Here is a 19,894-nt window from a genome sequence, read left to right as displayed (position 1 = left end):
AGCTTCTTTTATCGTTGCACTGAACTTCTCCTCTAAAGTTCAAAATTTGCAAAATAAGGAGAAAGTTAAAAACAATTTAAGAACATTTTGAAAATTCAAATCGGGAAAGTCAAGAACGTTTGATGAAGTATCTTGGTATGTTGAGCGTTCTTATGAGTAAAAGCCTTGTAGTACAGTCATCTTTGTCGTACTAAGTTCGCGCTTCCTTATAATTAAGGTGCAATCTTAAGCAAATACTAACAAGCTATGCAGGCAAGAGTGCATTGAGAGAATTGTTGAATTAACGGATTTGTTGCTTAAAATTCTCTGTATAGTCATCATTGTCGAGCAGCAAGAAGTAATTCCAGTATCTCTTTACGGATTGTTTGTTTGATGATCATCTTTTTTTCACCCGAGATGTCTCCTCAAAGTAGATAGAATACGAACAGTCCTACTTTTATTTTGATTACACTGAAGCGATTTTGTAACCACGGTCATTCCAGTTTTAATTTCTGAGCGCTTCCCCAGTTTATCTGTGTCATCGAGGTGTTCAGTAATTCTCGCACATGCGAAGCACGAGCAAATGAATAAACACCATAAGCAATAAAAACACGCGCATTATGGCCTCTGTACACAATGTTGAACAGGTTACAGATAACAAAACTCACACTATTTCTAGGTCCCTGAGTTTAAGGTATGTATCATCTCTACGGTATTCGTCAATTTCGAAATTTTTCAATTCGGTTGGGGGTCGGGAACATTTAGCTAAAAGAATGAATTTTTTTCACCATGTGAGGTGTCACGCAGAATCCCGAGGAACCACTCCATACGTACATTTGGAACTCGCCTCCGAAAGTTAAGATCATGTTGAGAAGATTAAAGGCCTTGTCAATACTGGGAAGCACTGAGTATCATTATGAATGCGTCGGTACTGCGCGGACATCGTAGACTCAGTTTTCTCAGTCCAGACAAACACCCGTTGCAGTTTTCCATCAGAAATCATGGATTGGGCATTCCTCACACGGGGCAGGTCTTAAAAAGCACGTCTTTCCTAAGCATACCCGTGTTCCTATAGAAGGTTACTGCTTACAAGTTTTACCTTGCTTCTGCAGCAGTCCCAAGGATGGTCAAAGATTTCTGCTTCTTTTAGCGTTGCACTGAATTTCTCCTTTAAAGTTCAAAACTGGCAAAATAGGAATAAAGTTTTAAACAACTTGTAAACATTTTGAAATTTGAAATCGGGAAAGTTAACAACGTGTGCTGAGGTAATTTGGCATGCTAAGCGTTCTTATGACAGTAATTCTCGCACATGCGCAGCACGAGCAAATGAATCAACATCATAAGCAATAAAAACACACGCATTATGGCCTCTGTACGCAATGTTGAACAGGTTACAGATAAAAAAACTCACACTATTTCTAGGTCCCTGAGTTTAAGGTATGTATCATCTCTACGGTATTCGTCAATTTCGAAATTTTTCGATTCGGTTGGGGGTCGGGAACATTTAGCTAAAAGAATGAATATTTTTCACCATTTGAGGTCTCACGCACAATCCCGAGGAACCACTCCATACGTACATTTGGAACTAGACTCCGAAAGTTAAGATCATGTTGAGAAGATTAAGGGCCTTGTCAATGCTGGGAAGCACTGAGTATCATTATGATCGCAGCGGGACTGCAGGGACATCGTACACTCAATTTTCTCGGTCCAGACAAGCACCCGTTGCAGGTTTTCATCGGAAAACTTGCATTGCGCAAACGTTTGACAGGCCAGGTCTTGAAAAGTACGTCTTCCCTAAGCATGCCCGTGTTTTCAGAGAAGGTTACAGCTTCTTTTATCGTTGCACTGAAATTCTCCTCTAAAGTTCAAAATTTGCAAAATAAGGAGAAAGTTAAAAACAATTTAAGAACATTTTGAAAATTCAAATCGGGAAAGTCAAGAACGTTTGATGAAGTATCTTGGTATGTTGAGCGTTCTTATGAGTAAAAGCCTTGTAGTACAGTCATCTTTGTCGTACTAAGTTCGCGCTTCCTTATAATTAAGGTGCAATCTTAAGCAAATACTAACAAGCTATGCAGGAAAGAGTGCATTGAGAGAATTGTTGAATTAACGGATTTGTTGCCTAAGAATCTCTGTATAGTCATCATCAAAAACACGCACATTATGGCCTCTGTAGTCAATGTTGAACAGGTTACAGATAAAAAAACTCACACTATTTCTAGGTCCATGAGTTTAAGGTATGTATCATCTCTACGGTATTTGTCAATTTCGAAATTTTTCGATTCGGTTGGGGGTCGGGAACATTTAGCTAAAAGAATGAATTTTTTTCACCATGTGAGGTGTCACGCAGAATCCCGAGGAACCACTCCATACGTACATTTGGAACTCGCGTCCGAAAGTTAAGATCATGTTGAGAAGATTAAAGGCCTTGTCAATACTGGGAAGCACTGAGTATCATTATGATCGCAGCAGGATTGCAGGGACATCGTACACTCAGTTTTCTCGGTCCAGACAAGCACCCGTTGCAGTTATTCATCGGAAAACTTGCATTGCGCAAACGTTTCACAGGCCAGGTCCTGAAAAGTACGTCTTCCCTAAGCATACCCGTGTTTTCAGAGAAGGTTACAGCTTCTTTTATCGTTGCACTGAAATTCTCCTCTAAAGTTCAAAATTTGCAAAATAAGGAGAAAGTTAAAAACAATTTAAGAACATTTTGAAAATTCAAATCGGGAAAGTCAAGAACGTTTGATGAAGTATCTTGGTATGTTGAGCGTTCTTATGAGTAAAAGCCTTGTAGTACAGTCATCTTTGTCGTACTAAGTTCGCGCTTCCTGATAATTAAGGTGCAATCTTAAGCAAATACTTACAAGCTATGCAGGCAAGAAGAGTGCATTGAGAGAATTGTTGAATTAACGGATTTGTTGCTTAAAATTCTCTGTAGAATCATTGTCGAGCAGCAAGAAGTAACTCCAGTATCTCTTTACGGATTGTTTGTTTGATGATCATCTTTTTTTCACCCGAGATGTCTCCTCAAAGTAGATAGAATACGAACAGTCCTACTTTTATTTTGATTACACTGAAGCGATTTTGTAACCACGGTCATTCCAGTTTTAATTTCTGAGCGCTTCCCCAGTTTATCTGTGCCATCGAGGTGTTCACTAATTCCCGCACATGTGCAGCACGAGCAAATGAATAAACACCATAAGCAATAAAAACACGCGCATTATGGCCTCTGTACGCAATGTTGACTAAGTTACAGATAAAAAAACTCACACTATTTCTAGGTCCCTGAGTTTAAGGTATGTATCATCTCTACGGTATTCGTCAATTTCGAAATTTTTCGATTCGGTTGGGGGTCGGGAACATTTAGCTAAAAGAATGAATTTTTTTCACCATGTGAGGCGTCACGCAGAATCCCGAGGAACCACTCCATACGTACATTTTGAACTTGACTCCGAAAGTTAAGATCATGTTGAGAAGATTAAAGGCCTTGTCAATACTGGGAAGCACTGAGTATCATTATGAATGCGTCGGTACTGCGCGGACATCGTAGACTCAGTTTTCTCAGTCCAGGCAAACACCCGTTGCAGTTTTCCATCGGAAATCTTGGATTGGGCATTCCTCACACAGGGCAGGTCTTAAAAAGCACGTCTTTCCTAAGCATACCCGTGTTCCTAGAGAAGGTTACTGCTTACTAGTTTTACCTTGCTTCTGCAGCAGTCCCAAGGATGGTCAAAGATTTCTGCTTCTTTTATCGTTGCACTGAAATTCTCCTCTAAAGTTCAAAATTTGGAAAATAAGGAGAAAGTTAAAAACAATTTAAGAACATTTTGAAAATTCAAATCGGGAAAGTCAAGAACGTTTGATGAAGTATCTTGGTATGTTGAGCGTTCTTATGAGTAAAAGCTTGGTAGTACAGTCCTCTTTGTCGTACTAAGTTCGCGCTTTCTGATAATTAAGGTGCAATCTTAAGCAAATACTAACAAGCTATGCAGGCAAGAATGCATTGAGAGAATTGTTGAATTAACGGATTTGTTTCCTAAAAGTCTCTGTATAGTCATCATCAAAAACACGCACATTATGGCCTCTGTAGGCAGTGTTCAACAGGTTACAGATAAAAAAACTCACACTATTTCTAGGTCCCTGAGTTTAAGGTATGTATCATCTCAACGGTATTCGTCAATTTCGTTATTTTTCGATTCGGTTGATTGTCGGGAACATTTAGCTAAAAGAATAAATATTTTTCACCATTTGAGGTGTCACGCACAATCCCGAGGAACCACTCCATACGTACATTTGGAACTAGACTGCGAAAGTTAAGATCATGTTGAGAAGATTAAGGGCCTTGTCAATGCTGGGAAGCACTGAGTATCATTATGATCGCAGCGGGACTGCAGGGACATCGTACACTCAGTTTTCTCGGTCCAGACAAGCACCCGTTGCAGTTTTTCATCGGAAAACTTGCATTGCGCAAACGTTTGACAGGCCAGGTCTGGAAAAGTACGTCTTCCCTAAGCATACCCGTGTTTTCAGAGAAGGTTACAGCTTCTTTTATCGTTGCACTGAAATTCTCCTCTAAAGTTCAAAATTTGCAAAATAAGGAGAAAGTTAAAAACAATTTAGGAACATTTTGAAAATTCAAATCGGGAAAGTCAAGAACGTTTGATGAAGTATCTTGGTATGTTAAGCGTTCTTATGAGTAAAAGCTTTGTAGTACAGTCATCTTTGTCGTACTAAGTTCGCGCTTCCTGATAATTAAGGTGCAATCTTAAGCAAATACTAACAATCTATGCAGGCAAGAGTGCATTGAGAGAATTGTTGAATTAACGGATTTGTTGCCTAAATATATCTGTATAGTCATCATCAAAAACACGCACATTATGGCCTTTGTAGGCAATGTTCAACAGGTTACAGATAAAAAAACTCACACTATTTCTAGGTCCCTGAGTTTAAGGTATGTATCATCTCTACGGTATTCGTCAATTTCTAAATTTTTCGATTCGGTTGGGGGTCGGGAACATTTAGCTAAAAGAATAAATTTTTTTCACCATGTGAGGTGTCACGCAGAATCCCGAGGAACCACTCCATACGTACAATTGGAACTCGACTCCGAAAGTTAAGATCATGTTGAGAGGATTATAGGCCTTGTCAATACTGGGAAGCACTGAGTATCATTATGAATGCGTCGGCATTGCGCGGACATCGTAGACTCAGTTTTCTCAGTCCAGACAAATAGCCGTTGCAGTTTTCCATCGGAAATCTTGGATTGGGCATTCCTCACTCAGGGCAGGCCTTTAAAAGCACGTCTTTCCTAAGCATACCCGTGTTCCTAGAGAAGGTTACTGCTTACAAGTTTTACCTTGCTTCTGCAGCAGTCCCAAGGATGGTCAAAGATTTCTGCTTCTTTTAGCGTTGCACTGAATTTCTCCTTTAAAGTTCAAAACTGGCCAAATAGGAATAAAGTTTTAAACAACTTGTGAACATTTTGAAATTTGAAATCAGGAAAGTTAACAACGTGTGCTGAGGTATTTTGTCATGCTAAGCGTTCTTATGACAGTAATTCTCGCACATGCGCAGCACGAGCAAATGAAACAACACCATAAACAATAAAAACACGCACATTGTGGCCTTTGTAGGCAATGTTGAACAGGTTACAGATAAAAAAAACTCACACTATTTCTAGGTCCCTGAGTTTAAGGTATGTATCATCTCTACAGTATTCGTCAATTTCGAAATTTTTCGATTCGGTTGGGGGTCAGGAACATTTAGCTAAAAGAATGAATTTTTTTCACTATGTGAGGTATCACGCAGAATCCCGAGGAACCACTCCATACGTACAATTGGAACTCGACTCCGAAAGTTAAGATCATGTTGAAAAGACTAAAGGCCTTGTCAATACTGGGAAGCACTGAGTATCATTATGAATGCGTCGGTACTGCGCGGACATCGTAGACTCAGTTTTCTCAGTCCTGACAAACACCCGTTGCAGTTTTCCATCGGAAATCTTGGATTGGGCATTCCTCACACAGGGCAGGTCTTAAAAAGCACGTCTTTCCTAAGCATACCCGTGTTCTTAGAGAAGGTTACTGCTTACAAGTTTTACCTTGCTTCTGCAACAGTCCCAAGGATGGTCAAAGATTTCTGCTTCTTTTAGCGTTGCACTGAATTTCTCCTTTAAAGTTCAAAACTGGAAAAATAGGAATAAAGTTTTAAACAACTTGTGAACATTTTGAAATTTGAAATCGGGAAAGTTAACAACGTGTGCTGAGGTATTTTGGCATGCTAAGCGTTCTCATGACAGTAATTCTCGCACATGCGCAGCACGAGCAAATGAATCAACACCATAAGCAATAAAAACACGCACATTATGGCCTCTGTAGGCAAAGTTGAACAGGTTACAGATAAAAAAACTCACACTATTTCTAGGTCCCTGTGTTTAAGGTATGTATCATCTCTACGGTATTCGTCAATTTCGTTATTTTTCGATTCGGTTGGGGGTCGGGAACATTTAGCTAAAAGAATGAATATTTTTCACCATTTGAGGTGTCACGCAGAATCCCGAGGAACCACTCCATACGTACATTTGGAACTAGACTCCGAAAGTTAAGATCATGTTGTGAAGATTAAGGGCCTTATCAATGCTGGGAAGCACTGGGTATCATTATGATCGCAGCGGGACTGCAGGGACATCGTACACTCAGTTTTCTTGGTCCAGACAAGCACCCGTTGCAGTTTTTCATCGGAAAACTTGCATTGCGCAAACGTTTGACAGGCCAGGTCTTGAAAAGTACGTCTTCCCTAAGCATACCCGTGTTTTCAGAGAAGGTTACAGCTTCTTTTATCGTTGCACTGAAATTCTCCTCTAAAGTTCAAAATTTGCAAAATAAGGAGAAAGTTAAAAACAATTTATGAACATTTTGAAAATTCAAATCGGGAAAGTGAAGAACGTTTGATGAAGTATCTTGGTATGTTGAGCGTTCTTATAAGTAAAAGCGTTGTAGTTCAATCATCTTTGTCGTACTAAGTTCGCGCTTCCTGATAATTAAGGTGCAATCTTAAGCAAATACTAACAAGCTATGCAGGCAAGAGTGCATTGAGAGAATTGTTGAATTAACGGATTTGTTGCATAAAAATCTCTGTATATTCATCATTGTCGAGCAGCAAGAAGTAACTCCATTATCTCTTTACGGATTGTTTGTTTGATGATCATCTTTTTTTGACCCGAGATGTCTCCTCAAAGTAGATAGAATACGAACAGTCCTACTTTTATTTTGATTACACTGAAGCGATTTTGTAACCACGGTCATTCCAGTTTTAATTTCTGAGCACTTCCCCAGTTTATCTGTGTCATCGAGGTGTTCAGTAATTCCCGCACATGCGCAGCACGAGCAAATGAATAAACACCATAAGCAATAAAAACACGCGCATTATGGCCTTTGTACGCAATGTTGAACAGGTTACAGATAAAAAAACTCACACTATTTCTAGGTCCCTGAGTTTAAGGTATGTATCATCTCTACGGTATTCGTCAATTTCGAAATTTTTCGATTCGGTTGGGGGTCGGGAACATTCAGCTAAAAGAATGAATTTTTTTTACCATGTGAGATTTCACGCAGAATCCCGAGGAACCACTCCATACGTACAATTGGAACTCGACTCCGAAAGATAAGATCATGTTGAAAAGACTAAAGGCCTTGTCAATACTGGGAAGCACTGAGTATCATTATGAATGCGTCGGTACTGCGCGGACATCGTAGACTCAGTTTTCTCAGTCCTGACAAACACCCGTTGCAGTTTTCCATCGGAAATCTTGGATTGGGCATTCCTCACACAGGGCAGGTCTTAAAAAGCACGTCTTTCCTAAGCATACCCGTGTTCTTAGAGAAGGTTACTGCTTACAAGTTTTACCTTGCTTCTGCAACAGTCCCAAGGATGGTCAAAGATTTCTGCTTCTTTTAGCGTTGCACTGAATTTCTCCTTTAAAGTTCAAAACTGGCAAAATAGGAATAAAGTTTTAAACAACTTGTGAACATTTTGAAATTTGAAATCGGGAAAGTTAACAACGTGTGCTGAGTTATTTTGGCATGCTAAGCGTTCTCATGACAGTAATTCTCGCACATGCGCAGCACGAGCAAATGAATCAACACCATAAGCAATAAAAACACGCACATTTTGGCCTCTGTAGGCAAAGTTAAACAGGTTACAGATAAAAAAAGTCACACTATTTCTAGGTCCCTGAGTTTAAGGTATGTATCATCTCTACGGTATTCGTCAATTTCGTTATTTTTCGATTCGGTTGGGGGTCGGGAACATTTAGCTAAAAGAATGAATATTTTTCACCATTTGAGGTGTCACGCAGAATCCCGAGGAACCACTCCATACGTACATTTGGAACTAGACTCCGAAAGTTAAGATCATGTTGAGAAGATTAAGGGCCTTGTCAATGCTGGGAAGCACTGGGTATCATTATGATCGCAGCGGGACTGCAGGGACATCGTACACTCAGTTTTCTCGGTCCAGACAAGCACCCGTTGCAGTTTTTCATCGGAAAACTTGCATTGCGCAAACCTTTGACAGGCCAGGTCTTGAAAAGTACGTCTTCCCTAAGCATACCCGTGTTTTCAGAGAAGGTTACAGCTTCTTTTATCGTTGCACTGAAATTCTCCTCTAAAGTTCAAAATTTGCAAAATAAGGAGAAAGTTAAAAACAATTTATGAACATTTTGAAAATTCAAATCGGGAAAGTCAAGAACGTTTGATGAAGTATCTTGGTATGTTGAGCGTTCTTATGAGTAAAAGCCTTGTAGTACAGTCATCTTTGTCGTACTAAGTTCGCGTTTCCGGATAATTAAGGTGCAATCTTAAGCAAATACTAACAAGCTATGCAGGCAAGAGTGCATTGAGAGAATTGTTGAATTAACGGATTTGTTGCATAAAAATCTCTGTATATTCATCATTGTCGAGCAGCAAGAAGTAACTCCATTATCTCTTTACGGATTGTTTGTTTGATGATCATCTTTTTTTCACCCGAGATGTCTCCTCAAAGTAGATAGAATACGAACAGTCCTACTTTTATTTTGATAACACTGAAGCGATTTTGTAACCACGGTCATTCCAGTTTTAATTTCTGAGCGCTTCCCCAGTTTATCTGTGTCATCGAGGTGTTCAGTAATTCTCGCACATGCGTAGCACGAGCAAATGAATCAACACCATAAGCAATAAAAACACGCACATTATGGCCTCTGTAGGCAATGTTGAACAGGTTAAAGATAAAAAAAACTCACATTATTTCTAGGTCCCTGAGTTTAAGGTATGTATCATCTCTACGGTATTCGTCAATTTCCAAATTTTTCGATTCGGTTGGGGGTCGGGAAAATTTAGCTAAAAGAATGATTTTTTTTCACCATGTGAGGTGTTACGCAGAATCCCGAGGAACCACTCCATACGTACAATTGGAACTCGACTCCGAAAGTTAAGATCATGTTGAGAAGATTAAAGGCCTTGTCAATACTGGGAAGCACTGAGTATCATTATGAATGCGTCGGTACTGCGCGGACATCGTAGACTCAGTTTTCTCAGTCCAGACAAACACCCGTTGCAGTTTTCCATCTGAAATCTTGGATTGGGCATTCCTCACACAGGACAGGTCTTAAAAAGCACGTCTTTCCTAAGCATACCTGTGTTCGTAGAGAAGGTTACTGCTTACAAGTTTTACCTTGCTTCTGCAGCAGTCCCAAGGATGGTCAAAGATTTCTGCTTCTTTTAGCGTTGCACTGAATTTCTCCTTTAAAGTTCAAAACTGGCAAAATAGGAATAAAGTTTTACACAACTTGTGAACATTTTGAAATTTGAAATCGGGAAAGTTCACAACGTGTGCTGAGGTATTTTGGCATGCTAAGCGTTCTTATGACAGTAATTCTCGCACATGCGCAGCACGAGCAAATAAATCAACACCATAAGCAATAAAAACGCGCACATTATGGCCTCTGTAGACAATGTTGAACAGGTTACAGATAAAAAAACTCACACTATTTCTAGGTCCCTGAGTTTAAGGTATGTATCATCTCTACGGTATTCGTCAATTTCGTTATTTTTCGATTCGGTTGGGGGTCGGGAAGATTTAGCCAAAAGAATGAATATTTTTCACCATTTGAGGTGTCATGCACAATCCTGAGGAACCACTCCATACGTACATTTGGAACTAGACTCCGAAAGTTAAGATCATGTTGAGAAGATTAAGGGCCTTGTCAATGCTGGGAAGCACTGGGTATCATTATGATCGCAGCGGGACTGCAGGGACATCGTACACTCAGTTTTCTCGGTCCAGACAAGCACCCGTTGCAGTTTTTCATCGGAAAACTTGCATTGCGCAAACCTTTGACAGGCCAGGTCTTGAAAAGTACGTCTTCCCTAAGCATACCCGTGTTTTCAGAGAAGGTTACAGCTTCTTTTATCGTTGCACTGAAATTCTCCTCTAAAGTTCAAAATTTGCAAAATAAGGAGAAAGTTAAAAACAATTTATGAACATTTTGAAAATTCAAATCGGGAAAGTCAAGAACGTTTGATGAAGTATCTTGGTATGTTGAGCGTTCTTATGAGTAAAAGCCTTGTAGTACAGTCATCTTTGTCGTACTAAGTTCGCGTTTCCGGATAATTAAGGTGCAATCTTAAGCAAATACTAACAAGCTATGCAGGCAAGAGTGCATTGAGAGAATTGTTGAATTAACGGATTTGTTGCATAAAAATCTCTGTATATTCATCATTGTCGAGCAGCAAGAAGTAACTCCATTATCTCTTTACGGATTGTTTGTTTGATGATCATCTTTTTTTCACCCGAGATGTCTCCTCAAAGTAGATAGAATACGAACAGTCCTACTTTTATTTTGATAACACTGAAGCGATTTTGTAACCACGGTCATTCCAGTTTTAATTTCTGAGCGCTTCCCCAGTTTATCTGTGTCATCGAGGTGTTCAGTAATTCTCGCACATGCGTAGCACGAGCAAATGAATCAACACCATAAGCAATAAAAACACGCACATTATGGCCTCTGTAGGCAATGTTGAACAGGTTAAAGATAAAAAAAACTCACATTATTTCTAGGTCCCTGAGTTTAAGGTATGTATCATCTCTACGGTATTCGTCAATTTCCAAATTTTTCGATTCGGTTGGGGGTCGGGAAAATTTAGCTAAAAGAATGATTTTTTTTCACCATGTGAGGTGTTACGCAGAATCCCGAGGAACCACTCCATACGTACAATTGGAACTCGACTCCGAAAGTTAAGATCATGTTGAGAAGATTAAAGGCCTTGTCAATACTGGGAAGCACTGAGTATCATTATGAATGCGTCGGTACTGCGCGGACATCGTAGACTCAGTTTTCTCAGTCCAGACAAACACCCGTTGCAGTTTTCCATCTGAAATCTTGGATTGGGCATTCCTCACACAGGACAGGTCTTAAAAAGCACGTCTTTCCTAAGCATACCTGTGTTCGTAGAGAAGGTTACTGCTTACAAGTTTTACCTTGCTTCTGCAGCAGTCCCAAGGATGGTCAAAGATTTCTGCTTCTTTTAGCGTTGCACTGAATTTCTCCTTTAAAGTTCAAAACTGGCAAAATAGGAATAAAGTTTTACACAACTTGTGAACATTTTGAAATTTGAAATCGGGAAAGTTCACAACGTGTGCTGAGGTATTTTGGCATGCTAAGCGTTCTTATGACAGTAATTCTCGCACATGCGCAGCACGAGCAAATAAATCAACACCATAAGCAATAAAAACGCGCACATTATGGCCTCTGTAGACAATGTTGAACAGGTTACAGATAAAAAAACTCACACTATTTCTAGGTCCCTGAGTTTAAGGTATGTATCATCTCTACGGTATTCGTCAATTTCGTTATTTTTCGATTCGGTTGGGGGTCGGGAAGATTTAGCCAAAAGAATGAATATTTTTCACCATTTGAGGTGTCATGCACAATCCTGAGGAACCACTCCATACGTACATTTGGAACTAGACTCCGAAAGTTAAGATCATGTTGAGAAGATTAAGGGCCTTGTCAATGCTGGGAAGCACTGGGTATCATTATGATCGCAGCGGGACTGCAGGGACATCGTACACTCAGTTTTCTCGGTCCAGACAAGAACCCGTTGCAGTTTTTCATCGGAAAACTTGCATTGCGCAAACCTTTGACAGGCCAGGTCTTGAAAAGTACGTCTTCCCTAAGCATACCCGTGTTTTCAGAGAAGGTTACAGCTTCTTTTATCGTTGCACTGAAATTCTCCTCTAAAGTTCAAAATTTGCAAAATAAGGAGAAAGTTAAAAACAATTTATGAACATTTTGAAAATTCAAATCGGGAAAGTCAAGAACGTTTGATGAAGTATCTTGGTATGTTGAGCGTTCTTATGAGTAAAAGCCTTGTAGTACAGTCATCTTTGTCGTACTAAGTTCGCGTTTCCGGATAATTAAGGTGCAATCTTAAGCAAATACTAACAAGCTATGCAGGCAAGAGTGCATTGAGAGAATTGTTGAATTAACGGATTTGTTGCATAAAAATCTCTGTATATTCATCATTGTCGAGCAGCAAGAAGTAACTCCATTATCTCTTTACGGATTGTTTGTTTGATGATCATCTTTTTTTCACCCGAGATGTCTCCTCAAAGTAGATAGAATACGAACAGTCCTACTTTTATTTTGATAACACTGAAGCGATTTTGTAACCACGGTCATTCCAGTTTTAATTTCTGAGCGCTTCCCCAGTTTATCTGTGTCATCGAGGTGTTCAGTAATTCTCGCACATGCGCAGCACGAGCAAATGAATCAACACCATAAGCAATAAAAACACGCACATTATGGCCTCTGTAGGCAATGTTGAACAGGTTAAAGATAAAAAAAACTCACATTATTTCTAGGTCCCTGAGTTTAAGGTATGTATCATCTCTACGGTATTCGTCAATTTCCAAATTTTTCGATTCGGTTGGGGGTCGGGAAAATTTAGCTAAAAGAATGATTTTTTTTCACCATGTGAGGTGTTACGTAGAATCCCGAGGAACCACTCCATACGTACAATTGGAACTCGACTCCGAAAGTTAAGATCATGTTGAGAAGATTAAAGGCCTTGTCAATACTGGGAAGCACTGAGTATCATTATGAATGCGTCGGTACTGCGCGGACATCGTAGACTCAGTTTTCTCAGTCCAGACAAACACCCGTTGCAGTTTTCCATCTGAAATCTTGGATTGGGCATTCCTCACACAGGACAGGTCTTAAAAAGCACGTCTTTCCTAAGCATACCTGTGTTCGTAGAGAAGGTTACTGCTTACAAGTTTTACCTTGCTTCTGCAGCAGTCCCAAGGATGGTCAAAGATTTCTGCTTCTTTTAGCGTTGCACTGAATTTCTCCTTTAAAGTTCAAAACTGGCAAAATAGGAATAAAGTTTTACACAACTTGTGAACATTTTGAAATTTGAAATCGGGAAAGTTCACAACGTGTGCTGAGGTATTTTGGCATGCTAAGCGTTCTTATGACAGTAATTCTCGCACATGCGCAGCACGAGCAAATAAATCAACACCATAAGCAATAAAAACGCGCACATTATGGCCTCTGTAGACAATGTTGAACAGGTTACAGATAAAAAAACTCACACTATTTCTAGGTCCCTGAGTTTAAGGTATGTATCATCTCTACGGTATTCGTCAATTTCGTTATTTTTCGATTCGGTTGGGGGTCGGGAAGATTTAGCCAAAAGAATGAATATTTTTCACCATTTGAGGTGTCATGCACAATCCTGAGGAACCACTCCATACGTACATTTGGAACTAGACTCCGAAAGTTAAGATCATGTTGAGAAGATTAAGGGCCTTGTCAATGCTGGGAAGCACTGAGTATCATTATGATCGCAGCGGGACTGCAGGGACATCGTACACTCAGTTTTCTCGGTCCAGACAAGCACCCGTTGCAGTTTTTCATCGGAAAACTTGCATTGCGCAAACATTTGACAGGCCAGGTCTTGAAAAGTACTTCTTCCCTAAGCATACCCGTGGTTTCAGAGAAGGTTACAGCTTCTTTTATCGTTGCACTGAAATTCTCCTCTAAAGTTCAAAATTTGCAAAATAAAGAGAAAGTTAAAAACAATTTAAGAACATTTTGAAAATTCAAATCGGGAAAGTCAAGAACGTTTGATGAAGTATCTTGGTATGTTGAGCGTTCTTATGAGTAAAAGCCATGTAGTACAGTCATCTTTGTTGTACTAAGTTCGCGCTTCCTGATAATTAAGGTGCAATCTTAAGCAAATACTAACAAGCTATGCAGGCAAGAGTGCATTGAGAGAATTGTTGAATTAACGGATTTGTTGCCTAAAAATCTCTGTATAGTCATCATCAAAAACACGCACATTATGGCCTCTGTAGGCAATGTTGAACAGGTTACAGATAAAAAAACTCACACTATTTCTAGGACCCTGAGTTTAAGGTATGTATCATCTCTACGGTATTCGTCAATTTCGAAATTTTTCGATTCGGTTGGGGGTCGGGAACATTTAGCTAAAAGAATGAATTTTTTTCACCATGTGAGGTGTCACGCAGAATCCCGAGGAACCACTCCATACGTACATTTGGAACTCGACTCCGAAAGTTAAGATCATGTTGAGAAGATTAAAGGCCTTGTCAATACTGGGAAGCACTGAGTATCAATATGAATGCGTCGCTACTGCGCGGAATCGTAGACTCAGTTTTCTTAGTCCAGACAAGCACCCGTTGCAGTTTTCGATCGGAAATCTTGGATTGGGCATTTCTCACACAGGACAGGTCTTAAAAAGCTCGTCTTTCCTAAGCATACCCGTGTTCCTAGAGAAGGTTACTGCTTACAAGTTTTACCTGGCTTCTGCAGCAGTCCCAAGGATGGTCAAAGACTTCTGCTTCTTTTAGCGTTGCACTGAATTTCTCCTTTAAAGTTCAAAACTGGCAAAATAGGAATAAAGTTTTAAACAACTTGTGAACATTTTGAAATTTGAAATCGGGAAGGTTAACAACGTGTGCTGAGGTATTTTGTCATGCTAGGCGTTCTTATGACAGTAATTCTCGCACATGCGCAGAACGAGCAAATGAATCAACACCATAAGCAATAAAAACACGCACATTATGGCCTCTGTAGGCAATGTCGAACAGGTTACAGATAAAAAAACTCACACAATTTCTAGGTCCCTGAGTTTAAGGTATGTATCATCTCTACGGTATTCGTCAAGTTCGAAATTTTTTGATTCGGTTGGGGGTCGGGAACATTTAGCTAAAAGAATGAATTTTTTTCACCATGTGAGGTGTCACGCAGAATCCCGAGGAACCACTTCATACGTACATTTGGAACTCGACTCCGAAAGTTAAGATCATGTTAAGAAGATTAAAGGCCTTGTCAATACTGGGAAGCACTGAGTATCATTATGAATGCGTCGGTACTGCGCGGACATCGTAGACTCAGTTTTCTCAGTCCAGATAAACACCCGTTGCAGTTTTCCATCGGAAATCATGGATTGGGCATTCCTCACACAGGGCAGGTCTTAAAAAGCACGTCTTTTCTAAGCATACCCGTGTTCCTAGAGAAGGTTACTGCTTACAAGTTTTACCTTGCTTCTGCAGCAGTCCCAAGGATGGTCAAAGATTTCTGCTTCTTTTAGCGTTGCACTGAATTTCTCCTTTAAAGTTCAAAACTGGCAAAATAGGAATAAAGTTTTAAACAACTTGTGAACATTGTGAAATCTGAAATCGGGAAAGTTAACAACGTGTGCAGAGGTATTTTGGCATGCTAAGCGTTCTTATGACAGTAATTCTCGCACATGCGCAGCACGAGCAAATGAATCAACACCATAAGCAATAAAAACACGCACATTATGGCCTCTGTAGGCAATGTTGAACAGGTTACAGATAAAAAAACTCACACTATTTCTAGGTCCCTGAGTTTAAGGTATGTATCATCTCTACGGTAGTCGTCAATTTCGAAATTTTTTGATTCGGTTGGGGGTCGGGAACATTTAGCTAAAAGAATGAATATTTTCCACCATGTGAGGTGTCACGCAGAATCCCGAGGAACCACTTCATACGTACATTTGGAACTCGACTCCGAAAGTTAAGATCATGTTGAGAAGATTAAAGGCCTTGTCAATACTGAGAAGCACTGAGTATCATTATGAATGCGTCGGTACTGCGCGGACATCGTAGACTCAGTTTTCTCAGTCCTGACAAGCACCCGTTGCAGTTTTCCATCGGAAATCTTGGATTGGGCATTCCTCACACAGGGCAGGTCTTAAAAAGCACGTCTTTCCTAAGCATACCCGTGTTCGTAGAGAAGATTACTGCTTACAAGTTTTACCTTGCTTCTGCAGCAGTCCCAAGGATGGTCAAAGATTTCTGCTTCTTTTAGCGTTGCACTGAATTTCTCCTTAAAAGTTCAAAACTGGCAAAATAGGAAAAAAGATTTAAACAACTTGTGAACATTTTGAAATTTGAAATCGGGAAAGTTAACAACGTGTGCTGAGGTATTTTGGCATGCTAAGCGTTCTTATGACAGTAATTCTCGCACATGCGCAGCACGAGCAAATGAATCAACACCATAAGCAATAAAAACACGCACATTATGGCCTCTGTAGGCAATGTTGAACAGGTTACAGATACAAAAACTCACACTATTTCTAGGTCCCTGAGTTTAAGGTATGTATCATCTCTACGGTAGTCGTCAATTTCGAAATTTTTTGATTCGGTTGGGGGTCGGGAACATTTAGCTAAAAGAATGAATTTTTTTCACCATGTAAGGGGTCACGCAGAATCCCGAGGAGCCACTTCATACGTACATTTGGAACTCGACTCCGAAAGATAAGATCATGTTGAGAAGATTAAAGGCCTTGTCAATACTGAGAAGCACTGAGTACCATTATGAATGCGTCGGTACTGCGCGGACATCGTAGACTCAGTTTTCTCAGTCCTGACAAGCACCCGTTGCAGTTTTCCATCGAAAATCTTGGATTGGGCATTCCTCACACAGGGCAGGTCTTAAAAAGCACGTCTTTCCTAAGCATACCCGTGTTCGTAGAGAAAATTACTGCTTACAAGTTTTACCTTGCTTCTGCAGCAGTCCCAAGGATGGTCAAAGATTTCTGCTTCTTTTAGCGTTGCACTGAATTTCTCCTTAAAAGTTCAAAACTGGCAAAATAGGAATAAAGTTTTAAACAACTTGTGAACATTTTGAAATTTGAAATCGGGAAAGTTAACAACGTGTGCTGAGGTATTTTGGCATGCTAAGCGTTCTTATGACAGTAATTCTCGCACATGCGCAGCACGAGCAAATGAATCAACACCATAAGCAATAAAAACACGCACATTATGGCCTCTGTAGGCAATGTTGAACAGGTTACACATATAAAAACTCACACTATTTCTAGGTCCCTGAGTTTAAGGTATGTATCATCTCTACGGTATTCGTCAATTTCGTTATTTTTCGATTCGGTTGGGGGTCGGCAACATTTAGCTAAAAGAATGAATAATTTTCACCATTTGAGGTGTCATGCACAATCCCGAGCAACCACTCCATACGTACATTTGGAACTCGACTCCGAAAGTTAAGATCATTTTAAGAAGATTAAAGGCCTTGCCAATACTGGGAAGCACTGAGTATCATTATGAATGCGTCGGTACTGCGCGGACATCGTAGACTCAGTTTTCTCAGTCCAGACAAACACCCGTTGCAGTTTTCCATCGGAAATCATGGATTGGGCATTCCTCACACAGGGCAGGTCTTAAAAAGCACGTCTTTCCTAAGCATACCCGTGTTCCTAGAGAAGGTTACTGCTTACAAGTTTTATCTTGCTTCTGCAGCAGTCCCAAGGATGGTCAAAGATTTCTGCTTCTTTTAGCGTTGCACTGAATTTCTCCTTAAAAGTTCAAAACTGGCAAAATAGGAATAAAGTTTTAAACAACTTGTGAACATTTTGAAATTTGAAATCGGGAAAGTTAACAACGTGTGCTGAGATATTTTGGCATGCTAAGCGTTCTTATGACAGTAATTCTCGCACATGCGCAGCACGAGCAAATGAATCAACACCATAAGCAATAAAAACACGCACATTATGGCCTCGTAGGCAATGTTGAACAGGTTACACATAAAAAAACTCACACTATTTCTAGGTCCCTGAGTTTAAGGTATGTATCATCTCTACGGTATTCGTCAATTTCGTTATTTTTCGAATTGGTTGGGGGTCGGGAAGATTTAGCCAAAAGAATGAATATTTTTCACCATGTGAGGTGTCACGCAGAATCCCGAGGAACCACTCCATACGTATATTTGGAACTAGACTCCGAAAGTAGCTAGAGTAGGGAGGTAATTAAAGTACGGTTTAGGTTTTCGACGGTCAAACCCTATTAAAAAACGCTGCTTTTAGACCCACTAAAAAAATCTGTGACGTCACAGATTTCATCATGCCTCAAATGAGTAAAACACGTGACATCATGACGCCACTCGACAAAAACTGCTGACATCAACAAAAGCGCATGCGCAAATCTGTTCGAGTAGGGAAATTCCCTACTTAAATTGCGACCGCTGTTAGTTGACGTCTGAATGTACTTATAATAAAGAGAAATGAGTTTGTTCAAGAATGCAATCATGGGACTTGCAGCTGAAAAGTGTCACATTGAGATTGTTAAGCTGTGCAAAGAGTGGGGTGCGACGAACTTTGATTGGGCCATGAAACTTGCAGCTGAAAAGGGTCATATCGAGATTGTTAAGCTGTGCAAAGAGTGGGGTGCGACATACTTTGATTGGGCCATGAAACTTGCAGCTGAAAAGGGTCATATTGAGATTGTTAAGCTGTGCAAAGTGTGGGGTGCGACATACTTTGATTTGTCCATGGGACTTGCAGCTGAAAAGGGTCATATCGAGATTGTTAAGCTGTGCAAAGAGTGGGGTGCGACATACTTTGATTTGGCTCTAGAAAATGCAGCTGAAAACGGTCATATTGAGATTGTTAAGCTGTGCAAAGAGTGGGGTGCGACAGATTTTGATTTGTCCATGGGACTTGCAGCTGAAAAGGGTCATATCGAGATTGTTAAGCTGTGCAAAGAGTGGGGTGCGACATACTTTGATTTGGCTCTAGAAAATGCAGCTGAAAACGGTCATATTGAGATTGTTAAGCTGTGCAAAGAGTGGGGTGCGACAGATTTTGATTTTTCCATGGGACTTGCAGCTGAAAAGGGTCATATCGAGATTGTTGTATTGCTGCGTGGTTTTGATGTAATTCATGATGAATTGCTGCGACATCATCACAAGCGTAATTTTTATGCAAAAATATGGAATGAGGTAATACCAGTGGCGTGGCATCCGAATCGATATTGGAATTGGTGTTTAGATGAGGAAGAAAAGCGCGAGATCTCTAAATTATGGAAGTAATGTCCAGTATTTTGATTCTGGTTGAGGTTTAAAAAATCTATAATAAAGAGATGCCTTTCCTATCTGGAGAACAATTTGATGCCTTGAAATCAGAACACGAGAGTATTATGAAGTGGCGTGATGTTCAAAATTGAGTATGTTGAAGAGATCAAGACCGAAAAAAAAGGTGATGCAACTGTCATCGCCTTGATCGATTGCGATGGTGAACGATTTCGAGTATGGGCAACGAGTGTACTGAGAGAAGCTTTGATAGGTCGAACAGGTCAGATGTTTATCAAATCACTGGGAAAGAAACAATCTACGAAGAATCCTGATCAATTTTACTATGATTACAACCTTGTGGAAGTGGAAGACTAAAAAGACAAAAAAAGTAATCTTTTGTGACTGGAGACAGTCACAAAAATAACGAAAGCCTGGCGCTGTTCACATAAACAAATGGACAAACTGCGACAAGAAGCTAAAGCCTTAGGTCTCAAAGGGTACTCTACGCTGAAG

General features: G+C 40.0%; 1 protein-coding gene across 1 annotated transcript; it reads left to right on the top strand.

The window, feature by feature from the left end:
• Positions 1-18,241: 18,241 nt before the first annotated feature.
• On the top strand, positions 18,242-19,542 carry LOC130646278 (ankyrin repeat domain-containing protein 50-like). The gene has a single exon (XM_057452453.1). The coding sequence runs from the start codon at positions 18,593-18,595 to the stop codon at positions 19,397-19,399; it is 807 nt and encodes a 268-aa protein (XP_057308436.1). The 5' UTR covers positions 18,242-18,592; the 3' UTR covers positions 19,400-19,542.
• The last annotated feature ends 352 nt before the right edge of the window (positions 19,543-19,894 follow it).

Source organism: Hydractinia symbiolongicarpus, chromosome 5 (genome assembly GCF_029227915.1).
Source record: "Hydractinia symbiolongicarpus strain clone_291-10 chromosome 5, HSymV2.1, whole genome shotgun sequence".
Taxonomy (NCBI): domain Eukaryota; kingdom Metazoa; phylum Cnidaria; class Hydrozoa; order Anthoathecata; family Hydractiniidae; genus Hydractinia; species Hydractinia symbiolongicarpus.
The sequence above is the reverse complement of the archived record's forward strand: the minus strand, read 5'-3'. Positions and strand labels throughout refer to the sequence as shown.